The sequence below is a fragment of the Chiloscyllium punctatum genome, chromosome 24, assembly GCF_047496795.1.
Source record: "Chiloscyllium punctatum isolate Juve2018m chromosome 24, sChiPun1.3, whole genome shotgun sequence".
Taxonomy (NCBI): Eukaryota; Metazoa; Chordata; class Chondrichthyes; order Orectolobiformes; family Hemiscylliidae; genus Chiloscyllium; species Chiloscyllium punctatum.
The window spans coordinates 73,435,321-73,456,756 of NC_092762.1; the positions used below are offsets into that span (position 1 = coordinate 73,435,321).

The 21,436-nt window shown below is 40.2% G+C and overlaps 1 protein-coding gene across 7 annotated transcripts in view; it reads left to right on the top strand.

Annotated features, from left to right (window-relative positions):
- LOC140494691 (cold-inducible RNA-binding protein-like) overlaps window positions 1-18,031 on the top strand; it is a 25,879-nt gene extending 7,848 nt beyond the window's left edge. For 2 of the 7 annotated variants that reach the window (XM_072594175.1, XM_072594174.1), the window contains 6 exons: window positions 5,828-5,937; window positions 6,410-6,516; window positions 9,155-9,296; window positions 9,572-9,653; window positions 10,162-10,217; window positions 11,067-11,981. In XM_072594175.1, coding sequence (XP_072450276.1) covers window positions 5,838-5,937; window positions 6,410-6,516; window positions 9,155-9,296; window positions 9,572-9,653; window positions 10,162-10,216 — 486 coding nt within the window. In that variant the 5' untranslated portion in view covers window positions 5,828-5,837 and the 3' untranslated portion in view covers window position 10,217; window positions 11,067-11,981. Of the gene's footprint in view, window positions 1-5,074; window positions 5,248-5,827; window positions 5,938-6,409; window positions 6,517-9,154; window positions 9,297-9,571; window positions 9,654-10,161; window positions 10,218-11,066; window positions 11,982-13,652; window positions 13,730-17,186 lie in introns of those variants that run through there. The other 5 variants (XR_011964030.1, XR_011964031.1, XM_072594173.1 and 2 more) reach the window with 5 other exon arrangements.
- Window positions 18,032-21,436: the final 3,405 nt, after the last annotated feature.

Consider the following 21,436-nt stretch of genomic DNA (forward strand, 5'->3'; position numbering starts at 1 on the left):
TGGCTTTCTATAAGACAAAGAATCACATTGTGTATGCGCTTAAAACACTTAAATTTCCAAAATTGTTTTAATTCACAATTTGATTTGACACAATGCTAAAGGAGTCCTGTATTTGTAAAAATCATGCAAAATGGCTGACTGCTTACCTTGCAGGTGGTGCCTGATATAAAATTTCTGTTGGGAAAATTGAAGTCTGTGGCACAGAAATTGCTACTTTACAACCAGATTTCTTCTAGGCTGTTGGCAAAATCCATTGCTTTGCAGAGCAAAGTCTGGGTCATTGACAAAGTTTTAAAATGGAGAAGATTCGTCACTATCCTCAATTTTGGACATTTTGTTTGTTTTCCTTTTTTTCACATCTTGTCATATTTGCTGTATTAAAGCTGTGAGTGCTACATTTTTCAAATTTATTGGTCTTACTCCTAGGGCTATTTGACATAGTTTGCATGCTGTAGTGAAGAATTGCTGTCTTGATTTGGTAATCAGATGCTTAGTCAAGGAGGCAGGATTTAAATAACCTAATTGAAGCCAGGTGTTAAGGTTTAGGGAGGAGATGCTAACATTTTACAAATTGGACAGGATATAGCTAAATGGAGATGTAAGTTGAAGGCAAATGCCAAAAACTTTGGTAAAATATTGCTCCCTCCCATCATTGCTAGATCAAGCATAGAAGCCATGAAGGAAAGGGTGCATATCATGTTGACTGGGCTTCGTGTGTATGTTGGATAACAAGTGTCAACCAATTTTCACTCAAACTATGAAAGTCTTTTTCACTAAAGTTTGTAACTTCAGCCCATGTTTGATTATCAGATGAAACACGTACCAATCCAGGTGTTGGTGTTTGAGCATGGTGGTTCACTTAGTGTGTCTTGAGAATGCTGACCATGATTTGGCAGATCAGTCCGTGCTGACCAGACATCTCAATCTAATCTATCCACACTTGCCAGCATTTGTCCCATATCCCTCTCAACCCTTCCCATTCAGATGCTTTTTAAGTGTAATTGTACCAGCCTCCACCACTTCCTCAGGCAGCTCATTCCATACGCGCACTACCCTTTGCATGAAAAAGTTGCCCCTCAGGTCCCATTTAAATTTTTCCCCCTCACCTTAAACCTATACCCTCTAGTTCTAGACTCCCCCCAACCCAGGGAAAAAGACCTTGTCTATTGAGCCTATCCATGCCCGTCATGATTTTATAAACCTCTCTAACGGTCTCCCGTCAGCCTCTGATACAATAGACAATAGGTGCAGGAGTAGGCTATTCTGCCCTTCGAGCCTGCACCACCATTCAAAATGATAATGGCTGATCATTAATCAGTATCCTGTTCCTGCCTTATCTCCATAATCCTTGATTCCACAATCCTTGAGAGCTCTATCCAACTCTTTCTTAAATGAATCCAGAGACTGAGCCTCCACTGCCCTCTGGGGCAGAGCATTCCACACAGCCACCACTCTCTGGGTGAAGAAGTTTCTCCTCGTCTGTGTCCTAAATGGTCTACCCCGTATTTAAGCTGTGTCCTCTGGTTTGGCACTCACCCATCGGTGGAAACATGCTTCCTGCCTCCAGAGTGTCCAATCCTTTAATAATGTTATATGTCTCAATCAGATCCCCTCTCAGTCTTCGAAACTCAAGGGTATACAAGCCCAGTCGCTCCAGTCTTTCAGCGTAAGGTAGTCCCGCCATTCCAGGAATTGACCTCGTGAACCTATGCTGCACTCCCTCAATAGCCAGAATGTCTTTCCTCAAATTTGGAGATCAGAACTGCACACAGTACTCCAGGTGTGGTCTCACCAGCGCCCTGTACAACTGCAGAAGAACCTCTTTGCTTTTAGACTCAATCCCTTTTGTTATGAAGGCCAGCATGCTATTAGCCGCCTTCACTACCTGCTGTACCTCCATGCTTACCTTTTTTGACTGGTGTACAAGAACACCCAGATCTCTCTGTACTGCCCCTTTACCTAAATTGATTCCATTTAGGTAGTAATCTGCCTTCCTGTTCTTGCCACCAAAGTGGATAACCACACACTTATCCACATTAAACTGCATCTGCCATGCATCTGTCTACTCACCTAACCTGTCCAGGTCACCCTGTAATCTCCTAACATCCTCATCACATTTCACCCAGATTAGTATCATCAGCAAATTTGCTAATGTTATTACTAATACCATCTTCTATATCATTAACATATGTTGTAAAAAGCTGCGGTCCCAGCACTGATCCCTGTGGTACCCCACTGGTCACTGCCTGGTCATTCCAGGTAAACCAGCCCCAGCTTATCCCTATAGCTTAAACCCTCCAACCCTGAGGGGGGGGGCAGCAGAAATTGATCTTTTTACATTTTCAGAAAGCTTTTGATTAAGGTCCCACGTGAGGTTACTAAGCAAAAGTAGAGCACTTGGCATTGGGGGGGATTTGCTGGTGCGGATGAACTGGTTAACAAGCAGGAAACAGACTAGGAATAAATTGATCTTTTTAAGTTGACAGGTTGTGTCTCATGAGGTACTGCAGGATCAGTGTTTGAGCCCCAGCTTTTGGGCAGCACAGTGACTCAGTGGTTAGTCTCAAAGTGCCAAGGACCTAGGTTTGATTCCACCCTCCGGCAACTGTGTGGAGTTTGTACATTCCCAAAGTGTCTAGTTCCCCCCAGGTTCTCTGATTTTCCTCGCACAATCCGACGATGTGCATGTGGATCTGGGTGGGATGCTCTTCTGAGGTTCAGTGGTAACTCGATGGGCTAAACAGCCTGCTTGCACACTATATAGGGATTATGTGGATTCTATTCTCAAAGTATCAATTATATGTATGAGGGAGTTAATAGTTGTTTTTGTTGGATGGCAAAATTTAGGTGGAAGTAATTTCAGCTTGGCATCTCACTTAAAAAGAATTTTGAAGTGAGTCTGCAAAGATTTAGTATCTGGAACACTGAAGAAATGAAGTAATTTGTATATCCAAAGCAGCTAGAGAATTTGTTAAATAGAAAGACAACTTTAAGTTCAAAGGAATTTGACCTTTTAATTTAAAGAATTGCAGCTAGAAGCAAGGATACTTTGCTTGGAGTGCACCTGGACTGTTGTGTACAATTTTTATCCTTGTCTCTGTGAAAATAGAGGTCATAAGAGGTTCACCAGACTAATTCCTGGGGTCAAAGGTCTTCAACCCACAGGTTGAAAACAAGCTAACTAACAGTAATACTGGAAAATTAATGAATCGGCCTTGCTGGATATTCATTTTGAAATGTACAAGATAATTTGAAGCAGAAGTCTCACTAGTTTTACTGGGTATTCTGTTGGACTGAGGAAAGTTTGGTTTACTAAAGCAGTTGAATCTCTCTTCAAGAGGAAGAAGGTGGCTTGGGGCACTTGAGAGTTACATGTTAGCCAGGGAAGATCTAAAGAGAGCTAAGAAAACCCAGGAGGGTACATGAGAAATCATTGGCAGGTAGAAACAAGAAAAACCTTAAAGCTTTCTATTGGTATATCAGGAATAAAGGAGTGACGAGAGAAAGTGTTAGGGCCAATCAAGGATAGTAGTGGGAAGTTGTGTGTGGAGTCTGAGGAAAAAGGGAAGTGCTAAATGAATATTTAGTGGTGTGTCATTTTTATAAATGACTTAGATGAGGGAATAGAAGGAAAGGTTAGTAAATTTGCAGATGACCGGAAGGTTGGTGGAGTTGTGGATAGTGCCGAAGGATGTTACAGCTTAGAGATAAGCTGCAGAGCTGGGCTGAGAGGTGGCAAATGGAGTTTAATGTTGAAAAGTGTGAGGTGATTCATGTTGGAAGGTGCAACAGGACTAGAGTACTGGGCTGATGGTAAGATTCTTGTTAGTGTCGAGCAGAGAGATCTTGTCCATATATGTAGATCCCTAAAAGTTGCCACCCAGGTTGATAGGGTTGTTAAGAAGGCATATGGTGTGTTAGCTTTTATTGGCAAAAGGATTGAGTTTTGGAACCATGAGGTCATGCAGTAGCTGTACAAAACTATGATGCGGCCGCACTTGAGGTATTGCATACAGTTTTGGTCAGCTCATTTTAAGAAGGATGTGGAAGTTTTGGAAAGGGTTCAGAGGAGATGTATGAGGATGTTACCTGGTGTAGAGGTGAGATCTTATATGGAAAGGTTGAGGGACTTAAAGACTTCATTCAAGAGAAGGTTGAGAGGTGTCTTACTTGAGACATACAACATAATCCAAGGATTAGATAAGATAGACAGTGAGAGCCTTTTTCCTCAGATGGTGATGGCTAGCGCCTGAGGACATAGCTTTTAATTGACCTGTGATAGATATAGGACAGATGTTGGAGATAATTTCTTTACTCAGCTGTAGGGGTGTGGAACGCACTGCCTGCAACAGTAGTAGACTCACCAACTTCAAAGGTATTTAAATCGTCATTGGATAGACATATGGATGTAAATGGAGTAGTGTAGAATAGATGGGCTTCAGATCGTTGCACTGACCTGTAGAACCATCGACGGCCGAAGGGTCTACTGTGCTGGAATGTTCTAAGGGTTAAATAGATTGGAACTATACTGCTGGAGCTCAGAACAATAAGAGGTCTTGTACTTTTTTGAAAACAAGGAATGATAGTATCTAGAAATAGGAGTCTGAACCTGAGCCTCCAGTACGTTAATTTTTCTTGCAGGTAGTGAATTTTTTAAGTTCTCAGCTCCTTGGTAATGTGGAGGTCGAAATGGAAAGGTATAGGTTTCAGAATTGATTCCTGTCGTCTTACACGTTTTTAAGCATACGAAAATTGTTAAAGACTTCGCTAACCTTGAATAGCGGAGCGAGTTTGAAGAGCTGAGAGTGAGTGGCTGTTTATTAAACCTCCCCACCCCGCAAAATGCTTTGGGCTGTTAAAATCTTTCGTGTTATTTTGTAGTTGTCGAGAAGAGAAAGGAGACTTCCTTTGTTGCAACTGAATTGTTAGCTGTAAATAAAGTTGTTAAATTGGCGCTTTGCTTGTCGTCTCCCTCGTTTGTTGTGACCTGGAAGGCTGTTGGCAGTAGCTATGAAGAGGTTTCATTCAGTAAAAGGAAATAGAAAGGGGTGAGAGGATGCGCAGAGCAACTGAATCCGGGGTATTGCAGGGGGGGGGGGCAGTAATAAATAGCAGCCCCTTACGCCGTGCTCTCATTTCGACCCGGAGCTCCGAGCCGTTTTGTCTGTAACTGTGTTGAAGTCAGTTGAAGGCCGCTGTGGGGCTTTGTGCTCGCTCACTTTCGACGTTGAGTTAATCGCGCTAACGGTTAGGATTAAACCCGGCTGACGGGGTGGGATAACCGGTCTGTTGTTGCCGCAGGGCGGGGGAATCGCTAACGACCGGGAATTCCGTGTGAATGTGCGCCATCGGCTTCAATCCCGAATGGAAGTGGGGCGCGCAAACCACCGTCGTCTTTGAAGCTAAAATACGCTTAGATGAGAAACGTGCGGCGAGTAGTGCAGGGGTTAGTGTGGTGGGGTGGTCAGAATTGGTGAAGCGGTTTGGAGGTGTTTCTGTTGGTTATAACTGATGAAGGTTGGTGGAGTGTGTAAAATGGCGGCCCCACAAAGCCAGGCCGGCCGGAGATGGCCACTGCCTGGGACCCGGATCGTGCCGCACTGCGGCACTCTCTGCCTGCGAGGTGGGGAGAAACCGAGCTGGCTTTGGATCTCCTGGGTGGGTCGGGGGAGGAAAGTGTTCCACGTGCCGCAAACCATTTACTAAAGCAAAAAACTGAGGCTATTTCCCATCCTCCCTTTAAACTGTCTCCATCCAATCGACCACTTTTACACCGCCACCATACAAAAGAAAACCTAATTTTACTCTTCACTTATTCCCCAAATAGGTAAAGCAAGATGTCTGACGAAGGAAAGCTTTTTGTGGGTGGTCTTAACTTTGACACGAACGAACAGTCCCTGGAATCCGTCTTCTCCAAATATGGGCAGATCTCCGAAGGTTAGTATCTGGTGTGGGGCAGCTAAATATAATTGCACTGTGTTGACAGCACTTAAGTGGGATCTGGTTTCGAATGGACGTCTTTGGAAGTTTGTTAGAAGTGGATTTTTCTTTCTTTACAGTCTTCATCTTCAGTATAGAATGAAACAGTGGAAATTTTTAAAGTGCACGCATCTTCCATGGCATTGATGCCTTAATTTTAAAGTTTTAAACAGGCTGATCATTTCTCTATTGACTGGTGCTGAGGCAGGTAATTGAAGAAAGGCAGCAGTAAATGAGTTATTGTGGGAGGGTGCAGTATGTGTAGTGAGAAAAACCTTTTATTGCTGTAATACTGGCATAAGTAGTTTGAGCCAAATGGCTTGTTTCTATAATTTGATGTAATTCTGTGATTGTCTGTAAATGTTTTTAAGCTGTTTCAGTCATAAGGTGGCGTTTCGTAACTTGAACTGTTTTTCCCTATCTGCTTTAGTTATTGTAATTAAGGACCGGGAGACACAAAGGTCAAGAGGGTTTGGTTTCGTCACCTTTGAAAATCCTGATGATGCAAAGGATGCTATGTTAGCTATGAATGGAAAGGTACATTTAAATACCCATTGTTTTTGCAAACTTTACAATTAAGGTGTCAAAAGTGGTATATCTGCTGTCTTAGCATAGGAAATGGATTCATGCTATTCTCTGTCCTACTATCCCAGAGACCTGAGCACATAATCCAGGGTGACTCTTCAATATAATATGGAGAGAGCAATATCAAAGGTGCTGTGTCTAGGATCAGATGTTTAAAAAATACCCTGTCTGACCCCATAGGTGGATAAGATGGTGCTTTTTGAACTTAAATAGGAGAGTAAGGGTTCCTTAGTTAAACGTTTATTCCCCATTGGCATTACTAAGGAAAATTTCTGTTCCTTGGCCATTTGTTGTCACTTCCTAGAAACTGACTCTAGTTTAACCAGACATTACAAGTTTGTGTCATGTTTGATGCTCAGCTTTGAATCATGTATCTATTATAAAATACTTCCACCTCTAATGCCCCACCAACTCTACCCATTCCTTGACCCACTTGGTGAAATCACCTCCAGAATCTGTTACCTGATGTTTTTACTTATAAACTCTGGTTTTCCAGATTGCCAGCATCTAAAATATTTTGTTCTAGTTTTCCAATGCTGTCCTGATCATTCCCCTATCTACCACTTCTGAACTTCATCTGTTTATGTTGTCCATTTTTGTCTTCTTGCAATTCTGTCAAGTGCCTTTGGATTTCTATTATAATAAAGTGTTAATGTTTTTCAATAATTACAAGCCATCTGCTGTAATTCCCCCATATGTGGTAATGATTGCACTTTTTAAACAAGAAAAAACACTCAGTCAGGGCGGCACAGTGGTTAGCACTGCTGCCTCACAGTGCCAGAGACCTGGGTTCAATTCCTGCCTCAGGCGACTGACTGTGTGGAGTTTGCACATTCTCCCCGTGTCTGCGTGGGTTTCCTCCGGGTGCTCCGGTTTCCTCCCACAGTCCAAAGATGTGCAGGTCAGGTGAATTGGCCATGCTAAATTGCCCGTAGTGTTAGGGGTAGATGTAGGGGCATGGGTGGGTTGCGCTTCGGCGGGGCGGTGTGGACTTGTTGGGCCGAAGGGCCTGTTTCCACACTAAGTAATCTAATCTAATCTAATAACTTGATGTAAAGAAGGTCATACAGTATAGAAATAAGCCCTTTGGTCCACCACTGCTATGCTGACCAACAAAGATCAAATTATACTAAATCCCATTTGTCTGCACTGGGTCCACAGCTATGACATTTTAAGTATTTAATTAGATTCTTAAATGTAGCGAGAGTACCTATTTCCACCACCCCCTCAGGCAGCACATTCTATATTTCTAACACTCTGTGCGTGAACTATGCCCTCCAATCCCCTCTAAACCACATTTTCCTTGCCATAAACTTATGCTCTCTGGTCTTTGATTCATCTGGCATGTGGAAAAGATTCTCATAATCTACACTGTTTGTGCCTTTCATAATTTGGTATACTTTGATTAGATATATTTCAACTTCTTCTACTCCAGGGAAAACAAACCCAGCGTATTCAGTTTTTCCTCATAACTAAGATTTTCATCTCAAGCAATATCCTGGTCAATCTCCTCTGCGTCCTGTCCAGTTCATTCACATCCTTCCAATAGTGGAGTGACCAGAACTGCGTACGCTATAAAACATTGGTTAGGCCACAGATGGAACAAGGGTGTAACAAGACCTCTTGTTCATACATTCTCCAGCTTGGCTGGTGAAGGCAAGTATGTCTTCACCACCTTGTCTACCTGTGCTGACATCTTTAAGGATCAGAGGTATACAGTCTTGAACCAAAACCAAGAAAGCAGCATGTATTCTAAATTCCTTAAGCATTGAGAGTATGTTTACCAAACTTTTACATATTAGTTATGAGATTGCATTTACTTCAGAAGTACAAATGCCATAAACATCAAGGTCCCTTTTTTCCTCCGTACTCCTAGGGACCTTCCATTCATTACCTTAATAGACCTCCCAGTATGCATGCCCTTCCTTAATAGACCTACCAACATGCATGCCCTCATATTTAACAAGATTAAATTCCATTTGCCGTAGTTCTGTCCAATTTACCAGATGATCGGTATCGGACCATAGCCTGACACTGTCCTCACTACCTGCAATCATACCTTCAAACTCCTATCCCAAATTGGTAACGTATGGGCGGCACGGTGGCTCAGTGGTTAGCACTGCTACCTCACAACACCAGGGTCCCAGGTTCGGTTGTAACCTCTGGGTGACTGTCTGTGTGGAGTTCGCACATTATCCCTTGTCTGCGAGGGTTTCCTCCGGGTGCTCCGGTTTCCTCCCACAGTCCAAAGATGTGCAGGTCAGGTGAATTGGCCCATTGTGTTAGATGCATTAGTGAGGGGGAAATGGGACTGGGTGGTTTACTCTCCAGAGGTTTGGTGTGGACTTGTTGGGCCGAAGGGCCTGTTTCCACACTGTACGGAATCTTAATCTAATCTAATCATAACAAGCAGCAAGGGTCCCAGCACTGATCCCAAGGTCTTAAGAGATCCAATGGCTCACTTTTGTTGTTGACTGTTTTGTGCTCTCTCAGCACTTTTAGGGTATCCTGAACATTGTGAAAAATGCAGGACCTTCCATAAGTGGTGCCATTTGACGTCTAATAATTAAGTTGTCACTTTTCTTTGCAGTCTGTTGATGGGCGTCAGATTAGGGTAGATCAAGCTGGAAAATCCTCTGGAGAACGGTCCAGAGGCTACAGGGGTGGAAATGCAAGTAGTCGTGGATTCTTCCGTGGAGGATCTGGGCGTAGAGCCCGTGGGTTTTCTAGAGGTATGAAACATTAACAATTATACTTTTAAAAGAATTTCACCACTTCAGTGACTACATTCAGCTGATCTTGAAAAGACTGCTATGTGGACTTTTTGCTGCTCCCTTCATTTATTACATTATTGAATTTTTATAATAATGAAGTTACTGTATTTCTGGTCAATGTATAGCAGTTTTAGAATAACTTATTTTCAGCTCATAGTGACCATTTGGTTATGTTTAATGTGGTTTGAAATGAATGTTTAATTAAATTCATCATTATTTGGATCCTTATGTAGGTGGAGGAGATAGAGGGTACATGGCACGATATGATTCAAGAAGTGGTTATTCTGGATCAAGAGACTACTATAACAGAGATAGGTAAAGATGTTTCTTTGTTATTTGTTTTAGATATTTTCAACTCATCCTGTTACCATGTACCTCTGGAACAGATGGGACTTGAACTCAGGTGTTCCCGTCCAGAGGTTGGGACATTACCACTGCCACAAGACCCCATGATTGGCTGAATATTTTTATAAATAACTATTTGCTCTGAATACTGTCTTCAGTTCTGATCTCCCCACAGTCAGAAATATTTTGTTAAACTTGAAAGGGTGCAGAAAATATTTACAAGGATGTTGCCAGAAGGTTTGAGCTACAGGAAAAGGCTGAATAGGCTGGGGCTGTTTTCCCTGGAGCACTTGAGGTTGGGGGTGACCTTCGAGGTTTTCAAAATCATGAGGGGCATGGATAGGATAAACAGCCAAGGTCTTTTTCTTGGGCTGGGTGAGTCAAAAACTGGAGGACATAGGTTTAAGGTGCTGTACTGTACAACTCTATGACAATAAATGATCTGGAAAACACTACAGGGATTTTTGTTTGTCCCTAGGAGTCAAGGGAGCTATGGCGGCGGTGGTTCCTACAGGGACAGTTATGACAGTTAAGGTAGGTGCCATTAAAAATGAAAATTTTTAAGTGAAAATTTATTGGGTTGGGGTTACACTTCATATCTTCTGGTATGATATAGTTATTTTGGTAAACAGTCTGTTTGCACTGTGCAGTGCAGTAGTGCATTTCAGCATTGTCCACACAATTTGAATTATAGAGCCATAATCTTTATACTGAAAGCTCAGTACAATGTAATATTGATTCTTCCTGTTGTACCACTCAACAGTGCATCTCCTGGGGAGGAAAGTTTTACTAATGGTAGGTTCTGGCCTTGCAGGTTGAAAGAACATGTTCTTGGTCTGTGCTATACCATAGTACTCGATCCCTGCTACTAGGTTGTATAAATTAACTGCAGTAGCACAATATTTGTCAAACAGGTTCATACTGCCATAGTTTAGTGCATTCTTTTCCATTTTGATCCTGGCCTTTCAACTTTTTAGCTCCTAATCTGCATGCCATTCTTATTGCCGTCTGTTCAGGTAACTTAACAGATTTGTCCTCCCATCTAATCATAGGCACTACAGTCTTGAACTAAAACCAAGAAAGCAGCATGTATTCTAAAATCTCTAAAGCATTGAGTATCTTTACCATACTTTATGTAGTTCGAAAATCTCAGATCCAGTCCCCTGTTATCTTCCCATAATGTATTAATTGTGAGATTGAATTTACTTTGGAAGTACAAATGCCATAAACCTCAAACGTCATAATCTTTGGGTAATGTTCTACTGTGCCTGATAGCTCTAAAAGATGATCCAATTCAGTCCATAACACTGATCTAGCAATAGGAAGAGGAAGCTATGATTACTATTGCAGTCTTTTTACATTGTACCTGCTTCTTGTTCTCAGCTACACACAACGAATAAATAAATCTTCCTGACTCAAGATCGTCCTTCCTATGGCTGTATTTATAAAGATTTTCGGAGCTTCGTGGATTCGTATTGTGTGCTTGTATTCTCACTGACTTGTAGTAATTAAGTTTGGCCTTGTTAATCACAGCCTGACAGCTTCTGACATGAGGATGCACACTAAGTGTTGGCTTGGTAATATTGGAATTAAACAATGAAATAATAAGCATTCTCAGGCAGATGGCAGAGCCCTCAATATTTTTCTTAGTAATATTTTGAGGTTTTCATTTTACTTTAGAACCATCTTGTTTTTGTCTTTGCTCAAATACTTCCTGTAAAGTCTAGTTATTTTGGAAATGAAGTTGCGGGGTTGACTGGAATTCTAGTAAAACAAACATGTAAAAGGGGCTTATAGTGTGTTCTCAATCTATTTTTATGCTAAGCAAACTGATGTTTTATAGAAGCTGAACAAGCTGTGGTCTTATTTCGAAATAAAGGCTTTTATAGCCACTTATTCTTGTTTCATTTTAAAAAAAAAAATGTCATCTGAAACGTTCCTTTAGTGTAGCAGGGTAGGAAAGCAACATTGGAACGGAAGATGTCCTCTGTCTCACAAATCGTCTTGATACTGCTGAAGATAAAAGGCTTCATTTTTAACTTGTAATTGGACTTTTGTGCATCTTTCAGTAGTTTCAAGAGTTCTGTACACTGTAAATAATCAGTTAATCATGTTCCAAATTCTTCAAAATTTACAAATGAAGTCCTGAGCAATGTACCTTTATAAGTTGACATGTATTGGATGAGAAATATTTGAAAATGGCTTTCTTTGTGTTGTATGTTCAAGTGGTTTAGAGTTGACCTTTTGTACTGAAACAGGCTTCACGAAGCCTCATTAAACAAAATACGTGACTCATAACCCTGATCTTTCTGTAGTTGGATTCTTATGGGATGGGATGTAGTAGAAAAGGTATAGGTATAGATTAATTTTGCAATCCTGTAATGTTAAAAATAGTTGTAAGGTCAATTTTAAAAATTGGTGATATTCGGAGCTAATTTGAGCAAGCAACGAAGTCTTTAATTGCTATTCAATTATAAATGTAAAACCACAGTTGATGCCCTTAGTTTGAAAGTTATTTGATGAGATGATTGCCAGTTTAGGATTGAGCAACCTGTGGCAAAGGCAAGATACTCTATATTGTAATGTTTTTATTGTATAGTATATAACACACTGTCATAAGGTATCAATCAGTTGACCTAAATTGAAATCAGAATGGTCCCTTTTCAACAGTTGTAGGCATTCTAATCATTACTATAATACCAGTTTTCCCATGTAACTGGCATGCCTGAGGTAATTGCCAGGTATATTGGTTATTTGAAATTATTCCTTAGGTTGGATGCTGAATCTGTTGTACTTGCCTTTTATTTTAGATCATTGTTTTCAAAGCAGGGTTATGAGGAAAAGTGCAGTTGAGGATAATCAGATTAGCCATGATCTCATTGGCAGAGCAGACTCCAATTGAATGGTCTACTTCTGCTCCCTTGTCTTATGGTCTTATAAATAGCTAAAGTTTGTAGTGCTAATTTTCTTCATTACTTTATGCGAAAGGGTAAATTCTGAATGGGGGATATTGCCATATTAGTTTGAAAAGAGCTACTTCTGGTGCCAGCTATGAAAAGGCTGTCTATCTGTTGAAGAATTTTGTTTTTTTTAAATCTTTTTTCCCTTTTCATGTTTCTCAAAAACTGGTAGCTTTATTGTGACCTACTTGCATTGAGTAATTGATTATCAAATGGAAAAGTTCCATTCCAAAACTTGCTACTTTATGACTGACATGATAATACTACTACTAGCGGCTGGATGATGTATGAAAGTTTCTTCTTTAAGAGTTCAGTTATCAGAAGCATCAGGATAAAAGTTATCAACATTTCACAAACTGTCTCTGTTGCTATAAAATTGGGCACAGCTAAATTAGGTGCAAATGTCTGTTCAGAAAGGTATTCAAGTCCATTTAAAGATTTTTATAACGCTTCACAACTTCTAAGGATCTTTGCTAACATTTGGAAAGAAATGGCCATGGAGAACGAAGTGCTGTGCCTTCTTCAATGAAACCTGAGATGAAAACAGCACATGGCTAAGTGCATATGTGGATATAGTCCTAGATTTGAGGTAACTCCTTTTACTCTCATAGGCAGTTTCTGTTGACTGTTCATTCAAAAGACTGAAATAATGTGCTTGTGAAATTTCATTTATTTTATTGGGTTAGTTCTTTAGCAGAATCCAATTCATAAAATTGAACACCACGCCAAACCTTACTATAAAGCTTTATTCCTTGATCTATTCATTCAGTTGCTTGCGGTATTCTATTCCATTGACATATAACAGTGAGTACTCAAAAAAAAATCCCTTTAAAAGAAATTGGACATTATAACATTAGTGGCACAATTTGTTCCTTTAACTAGGATTTGTCTTGTGACTTTTTTCTGAAAATTGTTAAAAATTACATTAAATTGTTAAGCCTGAAAGTTTCATTTTGTTGAGTTGTTCTAAATGTCCAAACATAACTAATAGTCTCTCTTCATATTGCAGAATGAATCTGCGTGATTTCAAGTGAATAATGATGTTGATTGCCCCTTAACACTGAAGGCAGAGGAGAGCATGTGGGGGTAAGTTTGATTCACATTTTCACTAAGTTGCATATGTAATTGTGTTTTAAGTTTGAGACAGATTGATTAAATGTTTTGACTCCTAAATTGTCTGTCTACTTTTACTTCCATTGAAGTCAGGCTTAAACTAGTGCCGTTGTCCCTTGGTCAACTTAGCACTTTTAGGTTTTTCAGTAAAAAGCAAATTGTCTTGCCATGTTGAGCCAAGTAAATAAAATTGGTGATGTAAGGAAAATTACTTTTGAGGCTCAAGATGGTGAGAGGCACACTTTAAATGCATCAGAGACTGGGTGTACTTTATACTAGTATTAAATATATTAGAGCACTTCTAGAGTCTCCCTCTGTCCAGGCAGCCATTGAATTCACATTTTATGTTGATCTTTGTAGTACCTCCTTGTCAAATGAAAAATATACGTTACAGTTAAAGTTTATGTCCATAGGTGATCCAAGATAATAAAATGTATGAAAGATCAACTTTGTGGTTATAATCAAACAACTGGATGTATAAATGTTTGATTTTATTATTGAGGTAAGATTCTGAGCTGAATGAAAAAGTCCTATTGTATAAAAAGTAAAACATTAAGCTCTGATGAAGAGTCTGCAAAATTGGAATGGTAGTTAACCGTGAAAGTTGCCTCCGTGTATAAAGAGCTCTTGATCAGATGGGCCAGTGGGCTGAGGAGTGGTAGTTGGAGTTTAATTTCGATAAAGGTGATGTGCTGCATGTTGGAAAGACAAAATAGAGGAGACTTGTACACTTAATGGAAAGGTCGGGGGGGGGGGGGAGATGTTGAACAAAAAGGCCTTGGAGTGTAGGTTCGTAATTCCTTTCACGTGGAGTTGGCGGTCGATAGGATAATGAAGAAGGTATCTGGTATGCTTTCCTTTATTGGTCAGAGCATTGAGAATAGGATTTGGAAGGTCATGTTGAGGCTATACAGGATATTGGTTAGGCCACTGTTGGAATATTTAGTGCAGTTCTGGTCTCCTTTCTATAGGGAAGATGTTGTGAAACTTGAAAAGATTTACAAGTATGTTGCCAGGGTTTTAGCTATAGGGACAGGTTGAATATGTTGGGGTCGTTTTCCCTGGAGTGTCGGAGGCTGAAGGGTGACTTTCTCATGGTTTTATAAACCTCTGTAGACATGAATAGGATAAATAGACAAGGTCTTTTCTCTGGGTGGGGGAGTCCAGAACTAGAGGACATAGGTTTAGGGTGAGAAGGGAAAGACTTGAAAGGGACCTAAGGGACAACTTTTTCACGTAAAGGGTGGTGTGTGTATGAAATGAGCTGCCAAAGGGTGTGATGGAGGCTGGTACAATCACAGCGTTTAAAAGGTATCTGGATGGGTATGTGAATAGCAAGGGTTTAGAGGGATATGGACCAAGTGCTGGCAAATGGGCCCAGATAACTATGAACCTGCACCCCAAGGCTTCTTTGTTCAGCAACCTTCACCAGGACCTTACTATTAAGTGTATAAGCCTTGCCTAGATTTGCCTTTCCAAAATGCAGCATTTCAGATTTAACTAAATTAAACTCCATCTGCCACTCCTTGGCCCACTTGCCCATCTGATCAAGATCTGGTTGGCATGGCTGAGTTGGACCGAAGGATCTGTTTCGGTGCTGTATGTCTCTGTGACTTTAAGTAGTAATCTATTTCATTAAGACAGAGTGTGGTGGTAGATGGTTGCCTTTCAGACTGAAGCCCTGTGACCAGCAGTGTGCCGCAAGTATTGGCTGGGTCCACTGCATTGCGTCATTTTACAGAGATGATTTGGGTGTAAACATGGGTATGGTTCGTAAGTTTGCAGATTACACCAAAATTGGAGGCGTAATGGACAGCAAAGAAAGTTACCTCAGAGTACAGTGGGATCTTGATCAGATTGGCAAGTGGGCTGAGTAGATAGATAAATAGACAAGGATAAATAGGATGAATGGACAGATAGGATAAATGGACAAGGTCTTTTCCTCACAGTGGGGGAGTTCAAAGCTAGAAGTCATAGGTTTATGGTGAGAGGGGAAAGCTTTGAAAGGGACCTGAGAGGCAACATTTTCATGGAGATGGAGTGGCAGATGGAGTTTAATTTAGTTAAATCTGAAGTGCTGCTTTTTGGAAAGGCAAATCTAGACAAGTCTTATACACTTTAATAGTAAGGTCCTGGTGAGTGTTGCTGAACAAAGAGACCTTAGGGTGCAGGTTCATAGTTCCTTGAAAGTGGAGTCACAGGTAGATAGGATAATAAAGATGGCGTCTGATATGCTTTCCTTTATTGGTCAGAGCATTGAGTATAGAAATTGGGAGATCATGTTGCAGCTGTACAGGAGATTGGTTAGACCATTGTTGGAATACTGTGTGCAGTTTTGGTGTCCCTGCTATATGCAAGATGTTGTGAAGCTGAAATGGCTCAGGAAAGGTTTAACAAGCATGTTGCCAGGGTTGGAGAGTTTGAGCTATAAGGAGAGACTGAACGATGGCTCAGTGGTTAGCACTGCTGCCTCTCAGCGCCAGAGACCCGGGTTCAATTCCCGCCTCGGGCTACTGTCTGTGTGGAGTTTGCACATTCTCCCAGTGTCTGCGTGGGTTTCCTTCGGTTTCCTCTCACAGTCCAAAAATGTGCAGGTTAGGTGAATTGGCCATGCTAAATTGCCCAAAGTGTTAGGTGAAGGGGTAAATGTAGGGGAATGGGTCTGGGTGGGTTGCGCTTCGGCGGGTCGGTCTGGACTTGTTGGGCTGAAGGGCCTGTTTCCACACTAAGTAATCTAATCTAATCCTGAATTGACTGGGGCTATTTTCCCTGGGGCTTTGGAGGTTTTAGAGGTTTATACAATCATGAGGGGATAGGATAGGATAAATAGACAAGGTCTTTTCCTCACAGTGGGGGAGTTCAAAGCTAGAAGGTATAGGTTTATGGTGAGAGGGGAAAGCTTTGAAAGGGACCTGAGGGGCAACATTTCCATGGAGATGGTAGTGTGTATATGGGATGAGCTACCAGAGGAAGTGATGGATGCTTGTACAATTATAACATTCGAAAGGCATCTGAATGGCAACAAGATTAGCATGGGTTTAGATGGATGTGGGGCTATTGTTGGCAAATGGGACTAGATTTATTTAGGATATCTGATTGGCATGGATGAGTTGGACCAAAGGGTTGATTTCTGTACTGTACATGTCTAAGTTTTGTAGTTGTAGAGATATGGTAACCTAACTCATGCAGATCCTAACAGTATTTTCTAAAACACTGAAAAATATCATATTAAAGCAGTGGTGTTGAACCTGCAGAACATTGTGATCATATTTTTAAAACATAATCCTCTGTTGTAGCGTCTAGTGTCTTAAATGGTATTATCATCCTGTTCCATTGTGTTGACTTGTTTTAAATGTGAAATGTCTATGGTCTAACATTTTCCCTTTCAATCCAGTTTTCTTGTCTTGTTAAAACTTTAATCCTTTTTTAGGTACAGTCTCACAGTGATGGTCATTCTTCAATGATTTATCCAATTCATCCATCAAGTTGAGTGAAAATAGTTGAAAATCTTTGCCCCAGAAGGCTGTGGAGACAAAATCATTGAGTACTTTGAAGGCCAAGACGGACTAATTTTGGAACTTTGAACTTTATGGGAGCCTAAGATTGTGGGAAATGGGTAGGGATGTGGAATGTGAGACTTAAGATGAAATTAGTCATGATGTTGTTAAATAGTGGTGCATACCTGAGACGTTGACTAACTTTTGGTACTCCTATTTCTTATCCTGAACGGCAGCTAACCTTTTACAAGGAGATTATTGCTTACAGACATTGACGATCAGCATGCAGCACAGACCTGGCTGATCTGCATTAACCTCAAGAACATGGACACTTGTGGTAGAAATCTGCACATGTGTTTTTCCAATTTTTATTGTTCAGTATCTTGTTTGTTCTAACTTCATGATAAAATATGTATTTGATCTGAAGGTTGGTGGTTGCAGGCAGATGATACTATAAAAATACCAAGTCTGAAAGGATGGCACTGGAAAATAGCAGGTCAGGCAGGATCAGAGAAGCAGCAGAGTCAACATTTTAGACAAGTCTAATGAAGGATTTATGCCCAAAACTTTGACTCTTCAGCTCCTCTGATGTTGCCTGTCTTGCTGTGCTTTTCCAGTGCCACCCTTTCCGACTGATTTTTCAGTATCTGCAGTCCTCACTTTATCCTAGATGGAAAAAATACTAACTACTGCAAAACTAACTGCTGGAGCCAGAGGAAATTGTGCAATTACAAACTACTATTCCTTTTACAGTGTTCAATAAAATATTTGAAACAAAGCTACCTGTTTATGATTTGAAATGTCTAAAACTTGATATTTACCTCCTAATAATTCCAGCCAACACAATGTTGAAATTCAGGTCTGTGGTTATTCCTCTAAGTGACAGGTTGGACTATGTAGCATCTGATAACTTAACAGATTGATATTTTAAAGTTGTGCATTTTTAGAATTAGTGCTTGCATGAATCAGATGTTTGTAAATACATTGTGCTGTGGGAACACAAGTAGTTGAGGTTAATTTTGGCTTAGGTTGGATGGTTAATAGCTCTTGAGAATTCTTGCCAGCGTGCATGACTGGTTTCTGACAGACGCTAATCTTCTCCAGTTTGTGCCAGCTTGGAGCTCTCCTGAGGAAAACTATACACCACAAGCAATTACAATGGATAGTCATGCGAACAATGCCATGATCATCATTCAGATTCTTGTACCCTGTAAAGGATTGCAATATCAAATGTTAACATACTTTAGAACCCCTAGGCATATTCATTGAGTGTTGTTCTGGACAGTATAGCAATATGAGTTAGAATTTCGAGGTAGAAGAAGGACCACCTATCAATTGTCAAGTGTGCTGTCTTATGATGAAATAGTAAAACCCATGATGCCAGTATGTAACTGTTGGTTGCTCTTCAATATCAAATGACATTGAAGGAAAATGATTTCCTCCTGAGAAAAATATGTATTTTGGTTAACAGCTGTGTTGATAGATGATAGTGAAATCATTGTCGTTTGGTGGTTGGGAAACATTTTTGTTTCCAAAAGTGTATTTTTGTTATGTTGATAGCAGTATTATTATCTTTCCAAGATTATTTTCAGTCTTTAAAATTTTTAACAAAAATAAAATCTGAAAGTGGGTATTTTCTCGGATTATTTTACATTTGAGTTATGAGGAATTACCCACTCATGTTTACAGATAACTGAAGTACTTTAATACTTGAAGAGTCCAGCAATTCAACCAGGGATTCACCTTTTTAAAAATGATTTGATCAACCTTTTATTACTACTTGTCGCTCATGAGCTAGAAACAAAGAAAATAATTAAAACCTCTTAATGTAATATGCCCAAACAAATTGAAAGTAATTTGTTCTCTGTGTAATTGGCAAAAAAATCATTAATATTGCCTTTCAAATATGTACATCATATACAATTTTTTGATTAGCTTGCACTTGCCCTAACATTGGGAAGTTTGCATATGGGAAAATTTACTACTGAATGAAGTAATGTTGGAAAAAACTGAATAGAACACTGAAGCTGGTTGGTATAACTACTGCCAGCTCATTGCAGTAAAAAAGGAATTTTGCCAAACTGATAGCTTTGAGGTAACAGCTTCAATTGGCAACTGACCTGTTAAGCTTTCCAAAATAATTTTGCTTTTTTTAGCAAATTGATGTCAAATTAGCAATGTGGGTGACTTGATTAGATCATTGTTTCATTTCATAGTCATAGAGGTGGACAGCACAGAAACAGATCCTTCAGTCCAATGTGTCCATACCAACCAGCTATTCTAACCTATTCTAGTCCCACTTGCCAGTACTTGACTCATATCCCTCTAAACCTTCCTTATTCATATAGCCATCCAGATCCCTTTTAAATGCTTTAACTGCACTCGCCTCCCACTTCTGGCAGCTCATTTCATACATGCACCACACTCTTTATTTGAAAATGTTGCCCTTTAGGTCCCTTTTATATCTTTTCCCCCCTCAGCTCTAAACTTATGCCGTCGAGTTCTAGACTCTCCCACCCCAGGGAAAAAGCCTTGTCTATTTATCCTATCCATGCTCGTCATGATTTTTATAAACCTCTATAAGGTCACCCCTCAGTCTCCAACGATTGAGGAAAAACAGCTCCAGCCTATTCGGCTTCTCCCTGTAGCTCAAATCCCTCCAACCCTGGTAACATCATTGTAAATATTTTCTGAACCCTTTCGAGTTTCACAATATCCTTTCGATAGGCAGGAGACCAGAATTGCAATCAATATTCCAATTCTGTACAGGTTGCCCTGTACAGATTAGAACCAAAATTGTGTAGCATTTTCTGCTTGCATCAGACAGTGGAAATTTTCAGACCGTCATTCCACTGGAGGACTTTTAATAAGAGGCACTGATTAGAGTGAAATGGTCATCTTCCCCTTTATCCTCTTGCAATCCTGCCAACTGCCAGAATTGTTGGGTACTTGTTTTCCCAATAATAGGACTCGCCACACACTGGAACGACATGGTATCATCTTTTGAGTTTATTGCAGAAGCATGGTAGTTACATGGCTCATATGTGCAATAAATGACAGCTTCATAGGTGGTATAAGGTAACTTGAGCAATTCCATGTGTCCAATTTGTCATCTTGGGGCATGATAACGTATTACACTAACCCATCTATTTGTGTAATTCAGTACCACAACCATAACAATCACAATCACTATACGCTCAATTATAAGTTTCTAATTATTATTTGGCATAATCATGCATTTCTTTGAGGGCAATAAACATTGCTGAGGAATGACTGTCACCCCTATTATAATAATGTCAGTGTATGCTATTTTTAATAAATGAGATGCTGCCAAATGGATCTATCAAGGAAAAGACATTCCATCTGAAAGCAGATTGATTAGATTTCCAAATGGAAGGGGCAGTTAATATTAGGTGGTTGTGAGAAGAAAATCGCAATATAATTGAATCCTGTATCAGCCAGAGTATTAATATGACTTCATTATGATAGTCTCATGGGCTGCTTGCTACACAGAAAAAGTAACGAGACTATGGAATGTGATGAAGTCACTACTAAATACAGTCCTGCCTGTATTGGGCCAGCTATTCGTATTTTTTCTCACATCTGTTCATTTATTATATAAAAGACTTGTGCAAGTCTAATATTAGTGTTTCTTTAGTCGTTTGTATAACTTGTTCTGCATAGATTAATGTTTAGTTGAACCTAATAATGGAAGGCATTAGGGAGTAGAAGATGGATACAAATGACAAAAGCTCACTAGCTCACCTTTAGAGAAAAAAACCCCTCAACTCCATTATGGCATCAAGGTGTTTTGTAAATGCCCCCAAGGATTCTTGCATCTTAGCTTTTATGAAAATCTAAGTCAATTTGTTTACTGTGGAACTTGGTGATTCACAGACCTAAGATAGTGACAGTTTAAGATACCTAACATGGAGCTTGTCCTATCCATCTATTTCCTTTTGCTTTTTTTGCATTTATTTTTCCCTTCTCTCTTCCGTTTTCCCCAGCCATCGATTCCGTGCAAACCCAGTGAGCCTGACAGGGTGGTCTTTCAATGCTACATACTCGGTCCTACATGGCCTCAGCATGGGCTTTTGGTGTCGAGGGGATTTCTTGAAACGTGGTCCCACCATGACTATACACTTAAAGCCTGTATTAGTTGAACACTCCATTTTAAGTAGAT